The 16316-nt window shown below is 38.7% G+C and overlaps 1 protein-coding gene across 1 annotated transcript; it reads right to left on the reverse strand.

Annotated features, from left to right (window-relative positions):
* Window positions 1-3639: 3639 nt before the first annotated feature.
* LOC118836632 (olfactory receptor 52I1-like) lies at window positions 3640-4689 on the reverse strand. The gene has a single exon (XM_036743871.1). It carries the CDS (start codon window positions 4687-4689, stop codon window positions 3640-3642), a length of 1050 nt encoding a protein of 349 aa, XP_036599766.1.
* Window positions 4690-16316: the final 11627 nt, after the last annotated feature.

The following is a 16316-nucleotide window of genomic DNA, read 5'->3' on the forward strand; positions in this document are numbered from 1 at the left end:
ATAGAGGTTAAGTGACTTGCCCAGGATTACACAACTAGTAAGTGCCTAAGGCTGGATTTGAACTCAGATCTTTCTGGTTCAAAGCCCAGCACTCTTAGCTCCCTAGCTGTCTTTATACAAATATATATATATATATATATATATATATATATATATATATATATATATATATATATATGTAAATGGTTATCATTGTGTCGTAAAGATGACCCAAAAGGAGGAATTGAAAACCAAAAAGACACGTGAACAATACAGAATAAAGCAAAGAGATTCAGAGAAGATATATACAAATTATACAATTAAATAGCAATAAAACTGAATTTACATAAAAGAACCATCATCGATATTACCTTGTCAAAGTTAAAGCATACAGCTTCCTTTCAATAGCCAATAAGGTACAAGAGCGTATGTTTGCATATACCATAATTAACCCCAATGACATTTTTAACATTTTGCTTAAATGTTTGCGTAAGGATACTGATGTGTGTGTTTAGGTTCCATCAGTTGTTAAAATTTATCAATAAAATTTCAAAGAGGATGCTCAGCATTGTCCTACATCCATGTCCTTTGTTCATACTGTTGTCTATTCCTAGAATGTCATTCTCTCATCTTCATTTCCTGCACATCCTTCAAATCTTAACTCAGATACCACCTGCTCCATGAAGCTTTCTCTAATCCCTTTCCATTGAGTATGAATAGCACTTTTTAAGATGGCAAAAAATACATTTCGACTTATCTATGTTTCTAAAAGGAAACTTTTAGAGGAAGTCTTAGATGAGAAACAGAGAACAGTCTGACAGAGAACAGTCCAAGAGCTCGTGAGTATTGGTTAATAGAAGTATTCTAGTGCATTCAAAAGAATGAGGAAGTAAGAGGGAGGAGCAATTTTGAGGGGAAATTGAGGGCTCCTGTTAAGAATATCTTGAGTTTGGAAAAATCCAGAAGTTTGTGTTTTGTCTATGTTTTGTATCATGCTACTATAAATAGAGAATGGAGTCTTAGGGAGGTGTTTGTGATTAAAGGGGTGGTTATGGGACCCATCTGTATGAAAGTGATAACTGAAGCCATGGAACTAGATGGGATAATGAAGGGGAAATGTATATAGAGAGAAGAGAACCAAGAAGAGCACTTTAGAAGCTACCCACATTTAATGGTGCACAATGTAAGCACCTTAGGCCTTCATCACCTCTCATCTGCTCTGTCATAGTGGAATCCCGGCTGCTTTTGCCACTTCTAGTCTCCCTGCTCTCCAATTCATAATCCACCCAGTGGCCACATAACATTCCCCAAACACAAATCTGAAAAGCATTATTTTTCTCAAGAACAGAGTAATTTGTTAATATTTCATTAACATTAATTTATACAGTCTTTGAAATAACTATATTTGATAGTGAGGTGCATATAATAATGGCACTGCCACAGCTTTATCCACTGAAACCTGGTTCATTCCCAGGCTTTCTGAAGTTACAAATTAGCCAGCCAATTATAGATGGTGTAACAACCACCAAGGAAGAGCCTACTCCCCTTTTCCATGTAAATGCTCTTTTCTAAGCCTGGGAAGAAAATAATTCGGCACCTAGGTGCAATGGAGAGTTAGATTTATGATCTGGAATATACTTTCAATTAACAAAAATACAAAGTCTGCTCATATCTTCTCTTTGAGTCTCAACCCCAATACTAGGATTATTCTCTTCTTGGTTATGACCTTCCTCATTTACAGAATACTTCACTGTTTATAGCCATGTGATTCATTAATATAATTGGGTGGGATAGACTAAAACTCAACTTCACTAGTATAGGCTATGGCAGGAATTTTAATAGATATGGGTGGGGGGGATATCTCGACATGAGTCAACAGCATAACAGCAGCTAAAATTAAATCAAACAACCTAAGGCCACACTGAGAGACAGAGTGTCTAAAAGGAAGTGATAGTCTTGGTATTCTGCCCTGATCAGACCCCATCAAGAGACTTGTTTTCAACTACCCATAGTTCCTGGAAAGAAATTATGTCCTACTCTCCCTTCACCATTCTGGGCAACTTTTCTGGAAGGCCTTAAGCTTACCAAATCAGGAACGTTTCACAAATCAAATGATGTTTATCAAAGAGAAAGGAAGTTGAGAAGGTAGGGACCACATTTATCTTTAGTCATCTAAAGGGACTGCCATGTGGAAAAAGAAAGGATCAAACTAGGAGTGATGATAGGATGATGTATGTATATATATACACACACATACATATATATGTATGCATATATATTTATATACAGATATAGATATAGATATGCACACACACACACATACACACTAGCATTGATGTAAGAAGAAACTTCCTAACAATTAAAGTTGGCTTCAAACTAAAATAGTCAGTCCTGGGAGTTGGAGGGCTCCTCTACCCTCACCAGAGGTTTTCAATGAAAGGTCGGATGACTACATACAGGTGATGGCATAGATTAGGGGTTTTCAACCTAGGTTCCATAAATTTAGATGGGGGAAAAATTCCACCTTTATTTTACTTACTTCTAAGTAAAATTTGGCAATTCCTTCAATAAAGAGTTTAAAAAATATTGAGGGGGTCTATAGGCTACACGAGACTGCCAAATAGGCCCATCACAAACACTCCCAGTGTGCATACACACACACACACACACACACACAGACACACACCCCTAAAATTCTTGTTGCAGAAGCTATAATTGGTTGGGAATAAATTGGGATTGGTAATTACTAAGGTTCCTCCTAGCTCAAATATTGTGTATTTTGATGATTCTGTTATTCTGAGGGTATCTAGATCTGATTTTTAAAAGTATTCTAAATGTTCTGTAATAGGTCTATCCCACATGTTAGTGGAAGAAGGTATTCAAATGGAGGTACTGTATCATCAGTACTCAATAAAACTTAATGCATGACTCTGAGGAAAATGTCTTAATCCTGGAGAACAGTTTTGTTCCTTGGCAAACTGCAAAATGCTTCACTTCCATTTTCACCTATGATCTCCTTTTGAGGGACCCCAAGTATCTGCGGTGTAACAGATATAGGATGTAAAGCCCAATACAATTGAGAAAGTGGACAATGATTAGCTAAATGAAACTCCCTCCCAGGGGGACTGGTATTTTAATGTTTTATGTCAGTGGATATGGGAAGAATAAAAAGCCTTCAAGATCTGACTTCCTTTAAATCTAAGCTCAAATTCTGCCATCTGCAGGAGGCTTCTTCAAATACCCTGAGTTACTAGTATCTTCCTCTATGAGACTGGTTCTGATCTACTCTATATAATATTTTGTGCCTATATATTTACATATTGGCTCAGCTATTGGAACGTAAGCTTCCTAAGGTCAAAGGTTCAAGTTTTTGTCTTTTTTGTATCCTTAAAGGCATAGCACAGTGCCTGGCATATGAGAATTGCAATAATGTTTCTTGACTCACTCATCACCAGATATAATAAATATTTTTGATTATTAAAGTCTCAAGAGAAGAAACATAAATAGCATGGCATCTGAGATGTCATCATTAATATGGAAGCCATTTGACTAAGATAACCACTAGTAGTATTTGAGAAGTGCTACAAACTCCCCAGCACATAAGATCAACCTTGTGAAGAATGAATGAGAGTCGTAAAGACAACATTTCGATCTGCCCACTTACTTCTGAGTCTGGGACCTCCATCTGGATTCACTGTGTTCCATTACAAACATTTGAGCAAGTTTTTTCTCTTTTGCTGAGTTTTGGCAGACATGGTCAGGAAGGCTGGTGGTCACTGCATTCCACACTCGCTCCCGGATAAGCTTTGTCTTCAGGCCATAAATAAGAGGGTTCAACATAGGAGGGATGACTAAGTAGAAATCAGCAAGCAACACCTGGGCATGCAAGGGAACCATCTCCTGCCCCAACCATGCCATATAGATGGACACCATGGCTGGCAAGTAGTAGAGGACCATGACACTCACATGGGAACCACATGTGCTAAGTGCTTTAACCCGTGCATCTAGAGAGGGGAGCCTGAACACAGCCTGGAGGATCAGACTGTAGGAGGTAGCAATGAAGGTTACATCAATCCCCACAATGATGAAGGAAACAATCAAGCTATAAAGACTGCTGGGCATGTGATCAGCACATGCCAATTTGGCCACAGCCATGTGTTCACAGTAGGAATGGGGGACCACATGGGAGGCACAGTATGGCAGATGGACAACCATCCAGGTCATTGGAGTCATAGCTGTGATAGCTCTTGCTATGATGGCCAGGCCCATCCCTACCATGGTCCGTGGTGTGAGGATGGTTTGATAGTGCAGAGGTTTACAGATGGCTATATAGCGGTCAAAGGCCATGGCCAGGAGTAACCCTGTTTCTATCGCTGTGGTGGCATGGACAATGTACATCTGGGTGAAACAGGCAGCAAAGCCAATGACACCATTGCCTGACCAGAAGATGTTCAACATCTTGGGGGTCACAGAGGTTGACATGACAATGTCCACAGCAGCCAGGACACATAGGAAATGATACATGGGTTCATGCAGGGCACTGTCTCTCCATATCACAGTCACGATAATAATATTTCCTAATAGAGCTACAGAGTACATGGCACTCAGTGGGGCTGCCAGCCAAAGGTGAGCTGCCTCCAGCCCTGGGACACCCAGAAGGATGAAAGTAGCTGTGTTCAGTAATGTGCGGTTGGAAGGAGAGCCCAACATCACAGGGGAGACTTCTTCCCTGTAGACAAAGCCAAAAAAGTGATCAGAGATGAGAGTCCAGAGGGCCTAGATTTTTTATTTTTATAGGTAACCAAACATGTCTTTCCTATGTATTCAGGTGACAGTGACATATTTCTTTTGTTTTCCTGGTCTCTCATCTTCAAGTAGGGCAAATAGATGACCATTAACTCATAGAGGCAATATAGAAACATCATCCCCTACATGGAGGGCCTGAGCAGTATAAATTGGACCTATGTATTTGATCAGGGTTTGTTTAGTTGTGTTCTCTGTCACTGTCTTTGTGTCTCTGTCTGTCTCTGTTTCTCTGTGTCTCTCCATCTTTCTGTCTCTTTCTTTCTCTGTGTCTCCCTGCCTCTCTGTCTCTATTTCTTTTTCTCTGCATGTCTATGTATTTTTCTGTTTCTATGTCTCTCTCTGTTTCTATTTATCCATCTCTCTCCCCCATTCCTTCTTTTCTCTATTTCTTCTTCCTCTCTCTCCCCACAATTAGCAATATTGGCATTAAAACAATTTTCAAGAATGATTATGGTTCCTGGCTACCATTCCTCCTTTCCCTGACCTGCATGCCTCCATCATTCTCTCCAACGGGGTCATGCTTCATGATCAGAGTCAACCCCTCAGAAAAAGTGCTAAGTGTGTGATTGAATTTGGGACAGGGGGTGTGTGAAGAGGGAGTGAGGATAGAGGACAATGTCTTTAGTAATTTATCCTCTAATCTTTCTCCATTTACTGCATTCCCCTCTTCCAGTCAAATTCCATTACCTGACACCATCATTTTAACAAGCTATTCACTTTTTCCAAGAGGGTAATGAGAACAAAAGGTGACTTTCTACAGATTTTCATCTAAAATAGGGTTAAAGAATTTATCCAAAGACATATACCTTACAAATAATTAGCCAGAACTGGAATTCCTTGTTAGTGGAAATAATACTAACAGGCAGATTCCAGTGCACATAATGGATAGAGTTCTGGACCTGAGGACAGGAAGACCTGAAGTCAAATTCTCTCTCAGACACTTATTTCCTTTGGGACTGGGGGTAGTCACTTAATCTTTTTTAACCTCACCTTCCACCTCTGTAAAATGGGGATAATAGCACCTGTCTCAGCGTTATTGGGAAGATCAAATCTATGTAAAAGACTGACATTTTTAGGTGCTATATAAATGCTAGCTATTAATAGTAATAGGAATAAACAGTAACTAACCCTTACATAAGTGCATCATTTACAAAGTCCTTTTACATGATGTATACAAGATTAATAACATCCTCATAAGGTAGATACCATTTTACAAAAAAACCCAACAAAACGACCTAACAAGTGAGTTTCATAGAGGTTGAGTGACTTGTCTATGGTTACACAACTATTGTGTCTGAAGCAAGATTTGAACTCAAGTCTTTGTGATTCCACAGTAAATACCCATATGCTTCACAAGGATTGTGCTTATCTCAGTTCTTTGGAATTGTCTAGAAGAAGCATAAAATAGTCTGAGGGGTTTGGTGGATGAAGGGATTAAGGGATTTATCCAAGAACAAGGATGAAAAGACTATAGAAGGAAAAAGATTATAGAAGGAAAATAGCAAAGGCTGTGAGTGAAAGCTTGCTGGTCATGATAATATTGGAGAGAGACTGTTGGAAAGTGAAATTGGAGACTCTTCATAGGAGAATGGTTTCAATGCTTATTATATGTGGGAAAGTGAATGATTCAGGGTGAGCACCAAATTTGAGACTACTGGCTACTGGGATTGGTCAAGAAAGAGAGCAAGAAAGAGACTATGTGGGATTAGGATTGTTGCCTAGTTCCTGGTATTCCTCCCAACTACATGCACACATCTACACACACACACACACACACACACACACACACACACACACACCATAGAGAAATAGAACAAGATGTGATATAAAAGTGTAAGACCACTCTATCTCATGCAACATGTCTGAATTTTGAGGTTCTGGTGGTTAGGGGAAGGAGGAGGATGTTTGAAAGTAAAGTGACCTAAGGAACAAGATAAGATGCCACCCAAATCTCTGCCCCTGGTACAAAGACCTTTCTACATATGTGGACAGTTTTGCCCCTCCCCCTTCCTCATTTTCAATTGAAAAAACTTCTTTATCAGACCTGCAAGTCTTCGGGTAAATATCTTCTTTCCACCATTTCTTATATGTGCTTCATCCTTGGCTAAGAACCCAGGATTACTTCTTCTTAAAGTGTGATCGATAAATTTGAATATTCTGAACTAGCTATTCGTTTCCCCTCAAGAGGTCAGTAGGTGGAACAGGTGGTCATGCATGCTTGCATTGTCTGTGAAATAAAGATATGATTTGTCCAAGGTTAAATAAAGAGTTAGCTGGCACTGGAACCCAGGTCTTGAGGCTCTTGACCACTGTTTCTCTTCTAGTCCACTGCCTCTCTAAGGCCAGTCTTACCTCCTAATGTCCATTTATAGAAATCAGGTTCTACTGAATGACTCAGTTAATGTAAGGTGCCAGGTGTTGATTCAGCAATACTGAGCACAGTTTGTCACCAAAGCTAGAATACATACTACACTTCCACCTCTATCTTTCAAAATCCTTAAATTTTCTTCAAGGCTTACCTCCACTGCCACCTCCTACAAGAGTTCTCACCTGATTCTCCCTCCCTTAATTGCTAGTCTTCCCACACCATCACTGAAAATAGTGTTTTTATTTATCATATACATACTTTATATACATTTTCTATTTTCTTATATGTGACCATGTTACAGCTCATTGATCATAATTTTGTAAATTTGGACAGAAAATCATAAGATAACATTTTAACATTGCTACTGTGTTGCTAAAAACGTTCAAGTGCACCTGAAATGATGAAAGGACTTGAGTCCAGAAAGTATGAATCTGTTAGAGAAGATAAGATTAAAGATGGGGCATGATAGGCATCATCTTTGAAAAGATATTTATTAGAAAATGGATTCTACTTCCTCTAATTGACCCCAGACGACTAGGAGCCATCAGTGGAAGCAGCAAAAAGATTCAACTTTGATGTTTTTTAAAACTCCTTAATAATGTGAACTATCTAAAAGTGAAATGTCCATCCCCCCTTAAGCTCTTCCAGTGAAGGCTGGATGACCATTTATTGGGAAGTTATAGATATGATTTTAGTCACAGTGTTTTGGACTAAATGGACTCTATGATTCTTTCCAGCTCTGTTATTCCATGATCCCATAGCTAATAATAATCATTTGGACAAAAACAAAACTTTTTTACTCTTAGAATAAGTGACCACTGTTTCACAGATTTGGATTGATGTTAGCTCTGACTTCACTAAATAATGCCCTAAATAGAATGGAGGCAATGTTTCTGCTGTACTCTGAACGTTTAATATCACAACTTGAAGACTGTGCCCAATATTGAATTTTGGAAGGAACACTGAATGTGCTAAAGCTTATTGAAGGAGAGTGACCAGGGCAATGAGGGAAACTGAAACCGTGTCATAGTATGATAGATAGAAGTCACTAGGGATTTTAAACCTGAAGGAGGGAAGACACAGAAATGACGCAATGGCCATCTTGTCCATAATATTCCTCTACACATTTTTTTTCAGAATTGCCTGTAGGGAAGAACTAGGATAAATAAATGAAGTTATAATGGGACAGGTTTATTTCAATATTGGGAAGAGGAGAGGATTCCTAACAATGAAAACTGTATATAATTTAAATAAGATACTTTAGGGGCAGCTAGATGGTGTAGTGCATAGAGCACCAGCCCTGGAGTCAGGACGACCTGAGTTCAAATCCAGCCTCAGACACTTGACACACTTACTAGCTGTGTGACCTTGGGCAAGACACTGAAGGCCAATTGCCCTGCCTTTTCCTCTCCAAAAAAAGACATAGGCTACTTCAGGATGGAGTCAGTTTCCTGTAACTTAAGGCTCTTATGCACAGGCCGAATGATCCATGCAAAGAATCTTGTAGAGAATATAATGTTCACTTATGGACTTGGACAGATCAACTCTGAAGTCCTTTAGAGTTTTAATTTTATAACAGCTGAAAGGTCTGTGGTATTGCGATACAGAAGTAATGTAATAGAGGTATTGTGGTATAGAAGAAATTCAATAGATTTGGCGTCGTAGAAGACTAGGGCTCAATTGCTAGTTCTGTCATTTATTACCTTTGTAATTACCTTGGGCAAATCATTTCATCTGCTGGTGCCTTAGTTTGCTCATCTGTAAAATGAGGAGGTTGGATTCAGTAACTTTTTAGGTTAGTTTTAGCTTGAAATCTATTATCTTGTAAAAGTGCTTTGTAAACCTCACACTATTTAATTGTGAGTTTTTATTATGATTTTGTAAATCATTTTAGTTATTACATGCTAAAGAATTTAAATTTCATCACAGAATCTTGAAACAAGAATCTTATTAGGACCCACAAGACCAGAATCTGGGCAGATGGAAACATGAACCTGTTGGAGACATAAGTATCTAGTCTTAAGAGAAGGTACTGACTCCCAAAATAGGGTATATATATAGGGAAGGGGGAAAGAAGAAAGGGAAAGAAGAGAGGAAGGAAGACAGGGAAAGAAGAAAGAAGGAAGGAAGAAACATTTATTAAGCACCTACTGTGTACCAGGCACTATACAGTAAGTGCTTTATAACTATTACCTCATTAATCCTCACAATAGCACTATGAAATCGGTGTTATTATTATACCCAAACATTAAATTAAGTGCAAATGATTCATCTTAACTGAGGCAGGCAGGCAGGCAGGCGAAGTGTGAGGTAGTAGGGATACAAAAACACAAACAAGATAAGCCCCTGCCCTAAAGAAGAGTATATGGTGGAAGGGACATTTCAGTTGATGGGTTTTCTGACTTAACTATGTCCTAATGCTCCCCCTTAGGCCCCTGTCTGCCATAAGTGTGCCCGGCTTAGCAAGCTGCAGACAGACAGCGCATAGCTGAGCCTCATAGCAGGACAGAATGCTTCTGTGGGAGGGCTTGCTAAACTTAAAGAGTGGATGGATGGTAGAAGGAGAGGGTAGCACAGAGCATGGGCTAGTGGGTAAAGCACGAGGCCAGAAGAGCAGGAGGCAGCAAGCTTTTAATCTTAGCTCTGCTATTTACAGAGAAACTGAGTGCCTCTGGGCAAGCCACTTCACTTGTCTAGGTTTTCTGTTTCTTCATATGCAGCATGAAGAAATTAGAGCTGGAGTAACTTTTTGATATCACTCAGTCCAACATTTTATGATACAATTTTCACCTCAGTCACTTGTCTGAGCCCTTATTGCACCATGGATGAGTTCAGTAGCAGTTGTTTCAATAAATTTCACTCACTCCATCCCAAACTTATCTTCTCTCTTCTTGGAAGTATTAATTTGAAAAAAAAGTCCATTTAGGTGAGTACAGTAGCTAATGTATAGAAAGAAGGAAGGAAGAGAGGGAGAGAGGCTGGGAAGGGGGAAAGGAGAAAGGGAAAGAAGAGAGGAAGGAAGACAGGGAAAGAAGAAAGAAGGAAGGAAGAAACATTTATTAAGCACCTACTGTGTACCAGGCACTATACAGTAAGTGCTTTATAACTATTACCTCATTAATCCTCACAATAGCACTATGAAATCGGTGTTATTATTATACCCACTTTACAATTGAGCAAACTGAGGTAAACAGAGGTTAAATAATTTGATCGGGGTGACAAGCTAGTAAGTTTCTGAGGCTGCATTGGAACCTGGGTCTTCCTGACTTCAGGCCTGGTGCTCTATTCATTGCACAATCTAGCTGCCATTATAATGGCATCATTATGTTAGAGCTGTGAAGGCAGACCTGAGGCATGAAGGAATGGAATATGAACTGAGTCCCTCCTTCTTAAAGGAAATTCAGGTTTATAAGGACAGTAATTATCCCCTCAAAGACAACTCCTCAATCTATATAACATGTTCCAAGGTCTATAAAGTTTTATATCCAAAACCTATATACTAACATAGTGGTCATTAACAGATCCAGGGGTGTCAATCTAATCTCTCCATGCTATGGCATCATGGGGAAGAGATTAGCTGATAAGATAACCAGCTGTTTTGCCCCCTGCTCCATGTAGCTCCAGAGACAAGGAGTAGATCATCAATGGTTTGAACTTATTTGAAAGCCAATTCAAATTCAATAATAGAAATAATTTTAAAATGGTTGCATTTTGCAACAATAAAACTGAATAATATTTGCAAGAGTGAGCTCCCAATCCCTGGTAATATTTGATGAATTCAGAATACCTGTCAGGTGTCACCTAGTCTGGAGCAGCAGACTGGGAATGAGAAAAGTTAAACTCCTGCCTCCAAAACTTAACAATTCTGTGATTCTGGGAAAATCACTTAACTTCTCTAAGCCTAAGTTTTCTCATCTGTAAAATGGGAGTCATAATGGCACCTACTTTACAAAGTTGTTGTGAGGCTCAAATGAGATGAAATATATGAAGTACTTCACCAGTCTTAAGGTTTGCCAGTCTCACATTTCTACCTATTACATTATTATTAGTCTGTAGCCCTGGAAAGTCATTTAACTTCTCTTAGTCTCAGTTTCTTCATTTGTAAAAGAGATAATAGATCCTACCTCACAGGGAAGTTGTGAGGATCAAATGACAGAATAAATGTATATAATTTTGGGCACCTTAAAATACTACATAAATGTGAGTTAATGTCATCATTCTCTTAATCAGGATGTCAGTCTTCTCCACAAAACCACAAAAGTCTCTTCCAAAGCTAAAATCCTGTAATTCTTTACTACTGTGAATATGTCATGCTTTACCCATCTCTTCTTTACATTGTAACAGTTGGATGAGATCACTTCTGAAAATGTTCTCAGAGATTCTATGATTTAATGTTCAAAATCCCTTTTGCCCCTTCTCTCCCTCCATCATGGCGTGGTGCCACTGAAGTGAAGTTACACCTGGAAAGACCCTTGGAGGGCTTCTAACCTGAGCTCTAGACAGGTAAAGGGACTTGCACATGGTCACACAGGTAATGGGTCAATAAGCAAAAATGGGACTTGAAGTCAGGTCCCTTTATTCCAGATGCAAACTCTTTCTTTCCACAATATACCCATTGGCTCTTTCTTCACCTTGACCCTTAGCCTTGCTCTGGAGGAATTAATGTGAAACCCAATGCTCCCCTCTGAGGAGACTCCAACCCCATGTCTCCTTTAGCCCGTCTACCAACTCAGTGACCCACCTCCCTCCTTGGCTGACCTTTGCCAGTTTCCTCAGAAGTGGCCCTCACTACCAGTCCATGCTTACTCTGATCCAAGGGAATGAGAACTTCAATGAAGTGCCTTAGAGGTAAAATGTGTGGTGACAGAAGGAGCAGTAAATGGATGAGAGATGGAACTGGACCTTTCTATGGAAAAAGCCGCTTCAAGATTGGATCCACTTTGTATTCCATCCTCCTTCTCCCTCTGAGGTATCCAGAACACCAACCCATCCCCAATTAAGCCCCAATATCGCCCTCACTTCCAAATACAATAGTCCCTTGGAGGTCTGGTTACCCTTTTCTCCTTAATGACAAAAAAAAAACAAACATGAAGAATGGCAATGTGAAGGAGGGGAAAACCTCACCTGATTTCTTATTCCAGCTCTTTTAATTACTCAGTGAATGATATTTTGTAAGTATCTTCACCTCCCTGGGACTAGTTTCATCATCTGTAAACAACAGGCCTTGGACTAGGTTCTCTCTAAGGTCCTTTCCTCTTCCAAGTTACTATGATATTCTGAACTATAGCCAAACTCCTTGGGACTGATTAAGCAGAAAAAAGGGAGCCCTGAGCATTTCAAGGAGAGTAAAGGGGTGCTAGGAAGGCTACAGTGGAAAATATGGAATATCAGCACTTATGAAGTTTTATCTCTTTGGCCCCCATACTCTCCCTAGTGGCCAATGAAGTGATTCTGATGTTAGGTGTCATCACCTTTTCTATTCTCATGGTCTCACTGGAATTTGAGTGCTCCACTGTAGCTGAGTAGACTAATGGATCCTTGTGGCCATGGCCATGAATAACAGGAGGTGGTACCTTCATTTAAGCTTTCTAAATCCTTCCCATTGTTTCTCTCAGGACACTCAGAAAAGAAAGACATAGAGGCTGTGAATTTCTTCTTGCTAGATATAAAATGACACAACTGAAAAATGTCATTTCTTACTTGTTAGCCTTGACAATCAGAAATAGTTTTGTTCGATTTTAATGACTTTAAAATTGTAGTTGTGAGTTTTGTAACAGGCAAAAAGATCTAAAAAGCCCTATTTAATAATTGTTTAAAGAAAATCCTATAGACTAAACAAAAAATTAATTGAGATGTTATTAGTTCAATACTTTAAGGATCTATAATTTTATAGGTGTGAATTCTCCCTCCACCAATTCAGGTTGCACCGTCACTTTTGAATTAGTGGGAATTGTTGCTATGGGTAAAAAAAAATCATAATCCCACAATCTACTGTGAGATTGATGACTCTCTCTGAATGTAGCTAGGCTGGTCCTTTGATGTTGGGCAGAAACCTTCCCATCTGGGGACAACTAGCCAGCATTTGAGCTCCAGTGAAATAGCCTTTGAGAATTCAGGGCCATCCCCCTATGCTACAACTAGGCAGCTAAATACAATTTTGGCGGATAAAATAATGTGGGAAATTCCTTTAAAGAAAATCAAAAGCCATCCATAAATTATTAGAAGATCATCTACCTGAAGCTCAGAAAAGTTAAGTGATTTACTCATGGTTACTCAGCTAAAATATGTCAGAGAGGTGACTTGAACTTACAGCTTCCTGACTTGAAAGATAGTACTCTATAAGAAGATGACATGCATCTTCTTACAGATGATAGTGCTGTTAGCAAAATAGCATGGCATGAGATATATTAAAATGATGATAACTTTGTTGGTTTATCAATATAAAAAATCCTTAAGAAGCTGACCAAAAATGAATTCCATTTACAGAAATGACAAATGCTCAAGTATTTCAGTATTAGTTGACTTATTAAAACCCAAATTTCAAATATGGCTTTTTACAAGGAACAAGTTTAAAATGAAATTATAGATGGATGGATAGTCTTAATACTTAAATCTGAGAAGACTAAAGCAAAGAATTTGAAATATAGACTAATACCATTAATGAATATCCCAAAAATTTAAATAAAATTATTGACAAAACATATTGCAATATATCCCCCAAGTAGGAAAACAATTAATATAGTCATATTAAAATGATTTAAAACCACATGGTTAAATCAATAGATTCAAAAAAATCTTGACCTCATACAAGGTATAGGAACAGATGTCAACTCTCAGTTTTCTGACTTTTTAGTCAGTTTCAGGTAGCATATCCAGGAAACAATGAGGAAGAGACATGTACCTAGGGGTAGGGGTTATGACCTCTAGCCTACCTAAAAATGAGAAGTTAGGAAGCAAATAGAACCAATGTAGATCAGACCCCGAGGAGCTGAACAGGGCTTTAATTCTAGTTTCTAGCCCAAACTGAAAGGTGTATGGTGAATAATCAGACCAGGAATCCTCAACAAAGGGAAGAGCTTCCTATCTTGCAAAATGGGGCTGAGTCAAATAGCATTGTACTGTGGTTCAGACCCAAATACAAGTTAGGAGTTTCTCAAGCAAGACCAGAGGGACAGTAATCAGACTTTGCCCTGAATCAGGTCACTCTGGGAGCACTGAAAGCTTACAGATCCATGGTGTGAACTGTTCTGGAGAGCCTGCAATAATAAAATACTCAGTGCCCTAAGAAAGTAGCAATAAGGCCTACTTTGACCTTCCCTCAAGAAATACACAGAGTCCGGCCCTAACATAAAATGTGAAGTCATAAAAGTAGCCTGGGAAAATGAGCAAACAAACAAAAGAATGAAAGAATCCCACAATAGAAAGGCATCATGGTCACAGAGATGTTCAAAAAGAAAATACCGCAACTTCAAACAGTGAAATGAGTCCGAAATATCTACAAAAGCCTCAAAGAAAAATACAGCTGGAGCTGTGTTACAGAAATTCAACTAGTATTTCTGGAAGAGAAGAAGCAAGATTTTTTTTTAAAAGTTACAAATAATTTTATAATGTAATGAAAGTACTAGAGGAAAAAATGGAAAAGAAATGAGTGTCATATAAGAATTTGAAAGGAAATTAAGAGTTTAAAGCAAGAAAGTCTTGCCCAAGCACTAAACTCTAAAAATCAGAATGCATCAAATAGAAGTCAATGATTTCATAAAACAACAAGACTTTTTTTTAAAGATAAAAGACCGAAAAAAAGAAAATATAAGGTAACTCAGAGCAAAAATATTTGACCTGGAAATAAATTGAATAGAAAAAAAAGAGTCATTTTGTTGTGTTGTTCAGTCATTTAGTCAGGTCCAACTCTTTATGACCCCATGTAGCATGCCAGGCTCTTTTATTCTCCATTATCTTTCTAAGTCTGTCCAAGTTTATGTTTGTTGTTTCTATGATGCAATCTATCCATCACATCCTCTGCCATACTCTTTTCTTTTTGTCTTCAATCTTTCCCAACATCAGAGTCTTTTCCAATGAGTTCTGTTTTCTCATTATGTGGCCAAAGTACTCAAGTTTCAGCTTCAGTATTTGACCTTCCAGTAAATAGCTTGAATTAATTTCTTTAAGTATTGAATGTTTTGGTCTCCTTGCTGTCCAAAAGACTCTCAAATCTTCCTCAGCACCAAAATTTAAAAAGGCCAATTCTGCAGCACTCAGATTTCCTCATAGTCCAATTCTCATTGCAAACATTGCTACTAGAAAGAAAACATAGTTTGGACTATATGGACTTTTGCTGGCAAGGTGATGTCTCTGATTTTTAGTTAGCTGTCCAGATTTGCCATAACTTTCCTTCCAAGGAGCAAATATTTTGATTTCATGGCTGCACTATCTGCAGTGATCTCCGAGCCTGAAGACAAAATTTGACATTGCTTCTATTTCTTCTCCCTCTATTTTCCAGTGAGCAATGGAGACAGTTGCCAAGATCTTACTTTTAATCTTCAAGCCTGCTTTTACACTCTCTTCCTCCATCCTCATCAAGAAACTTCTTAGTTCCTCTTCACTTTCTGCCATCAAAGTGGTATCATCTGCATATCTGAGGTTGCTTATATCTCTCCCAGTCAACTTAATTATCTAAAAGCCATGATTTATTTAAAACTGAATCTAGGCATCGTATTTAAAAAAATAAAAGGAACTGCCTAGATCCCTTAGAACCAGAAAGAAAAAATGGAAATTAGAAGGAACTTACATTCTGAGAAGATGGCTAAGTAGGACAGAAATTTCCAAGCTTTCCATATTTCTTCCACGGCCAAAATGAACGGGTAAAGCAGCTGTCCTCCCAAGACAACTTGAGAGGAGCTCAGAAAAGTCGTGATGTCCACAAGCTGAGGTTTGACCTGAGTGGAGGGTAAACACCTCTAGGCCTTCACTGAATCAACAAACAGCAGACCCTGGGGGCTGCTACTTCTGGAGCTACAGTCTCCAGAAACTCCATCTCACAAACTCACTGCTTCAAGAAAATTTGCTTCACAAACTTTCACCTCACAGGGTCAGGAACTTTCATCTTGTGAACTTTTACTTCACAAACTTTCATCAACAAACAACAGATTGGAGTTGGGGGGAGATT

Source organism: Trichosurus vulpecula, chromosome 2 (assembly GCF_011100635.1).
Source record: "Trichosurus vulpecula isolate mTriVul1 chromosome 2, mTriVul1.pri, whole genome shotgun sequence".
Taxonomy (NCBI): Eukaryota; Metazoa; Chordata; class Mammalia; order Diprotodontia; family Phalangeridae; genus Trichosurus; species Trichosurus vulpecula.

Coding starts and splice junctions, on each gene's coding strand:
- LOC118836632 (XM_036743871.1), bottom strand. CDS start 4,689: ATGTTGGGCTCTCCTTCCAACCGCACATTACTGAACACAGCTACTTTC.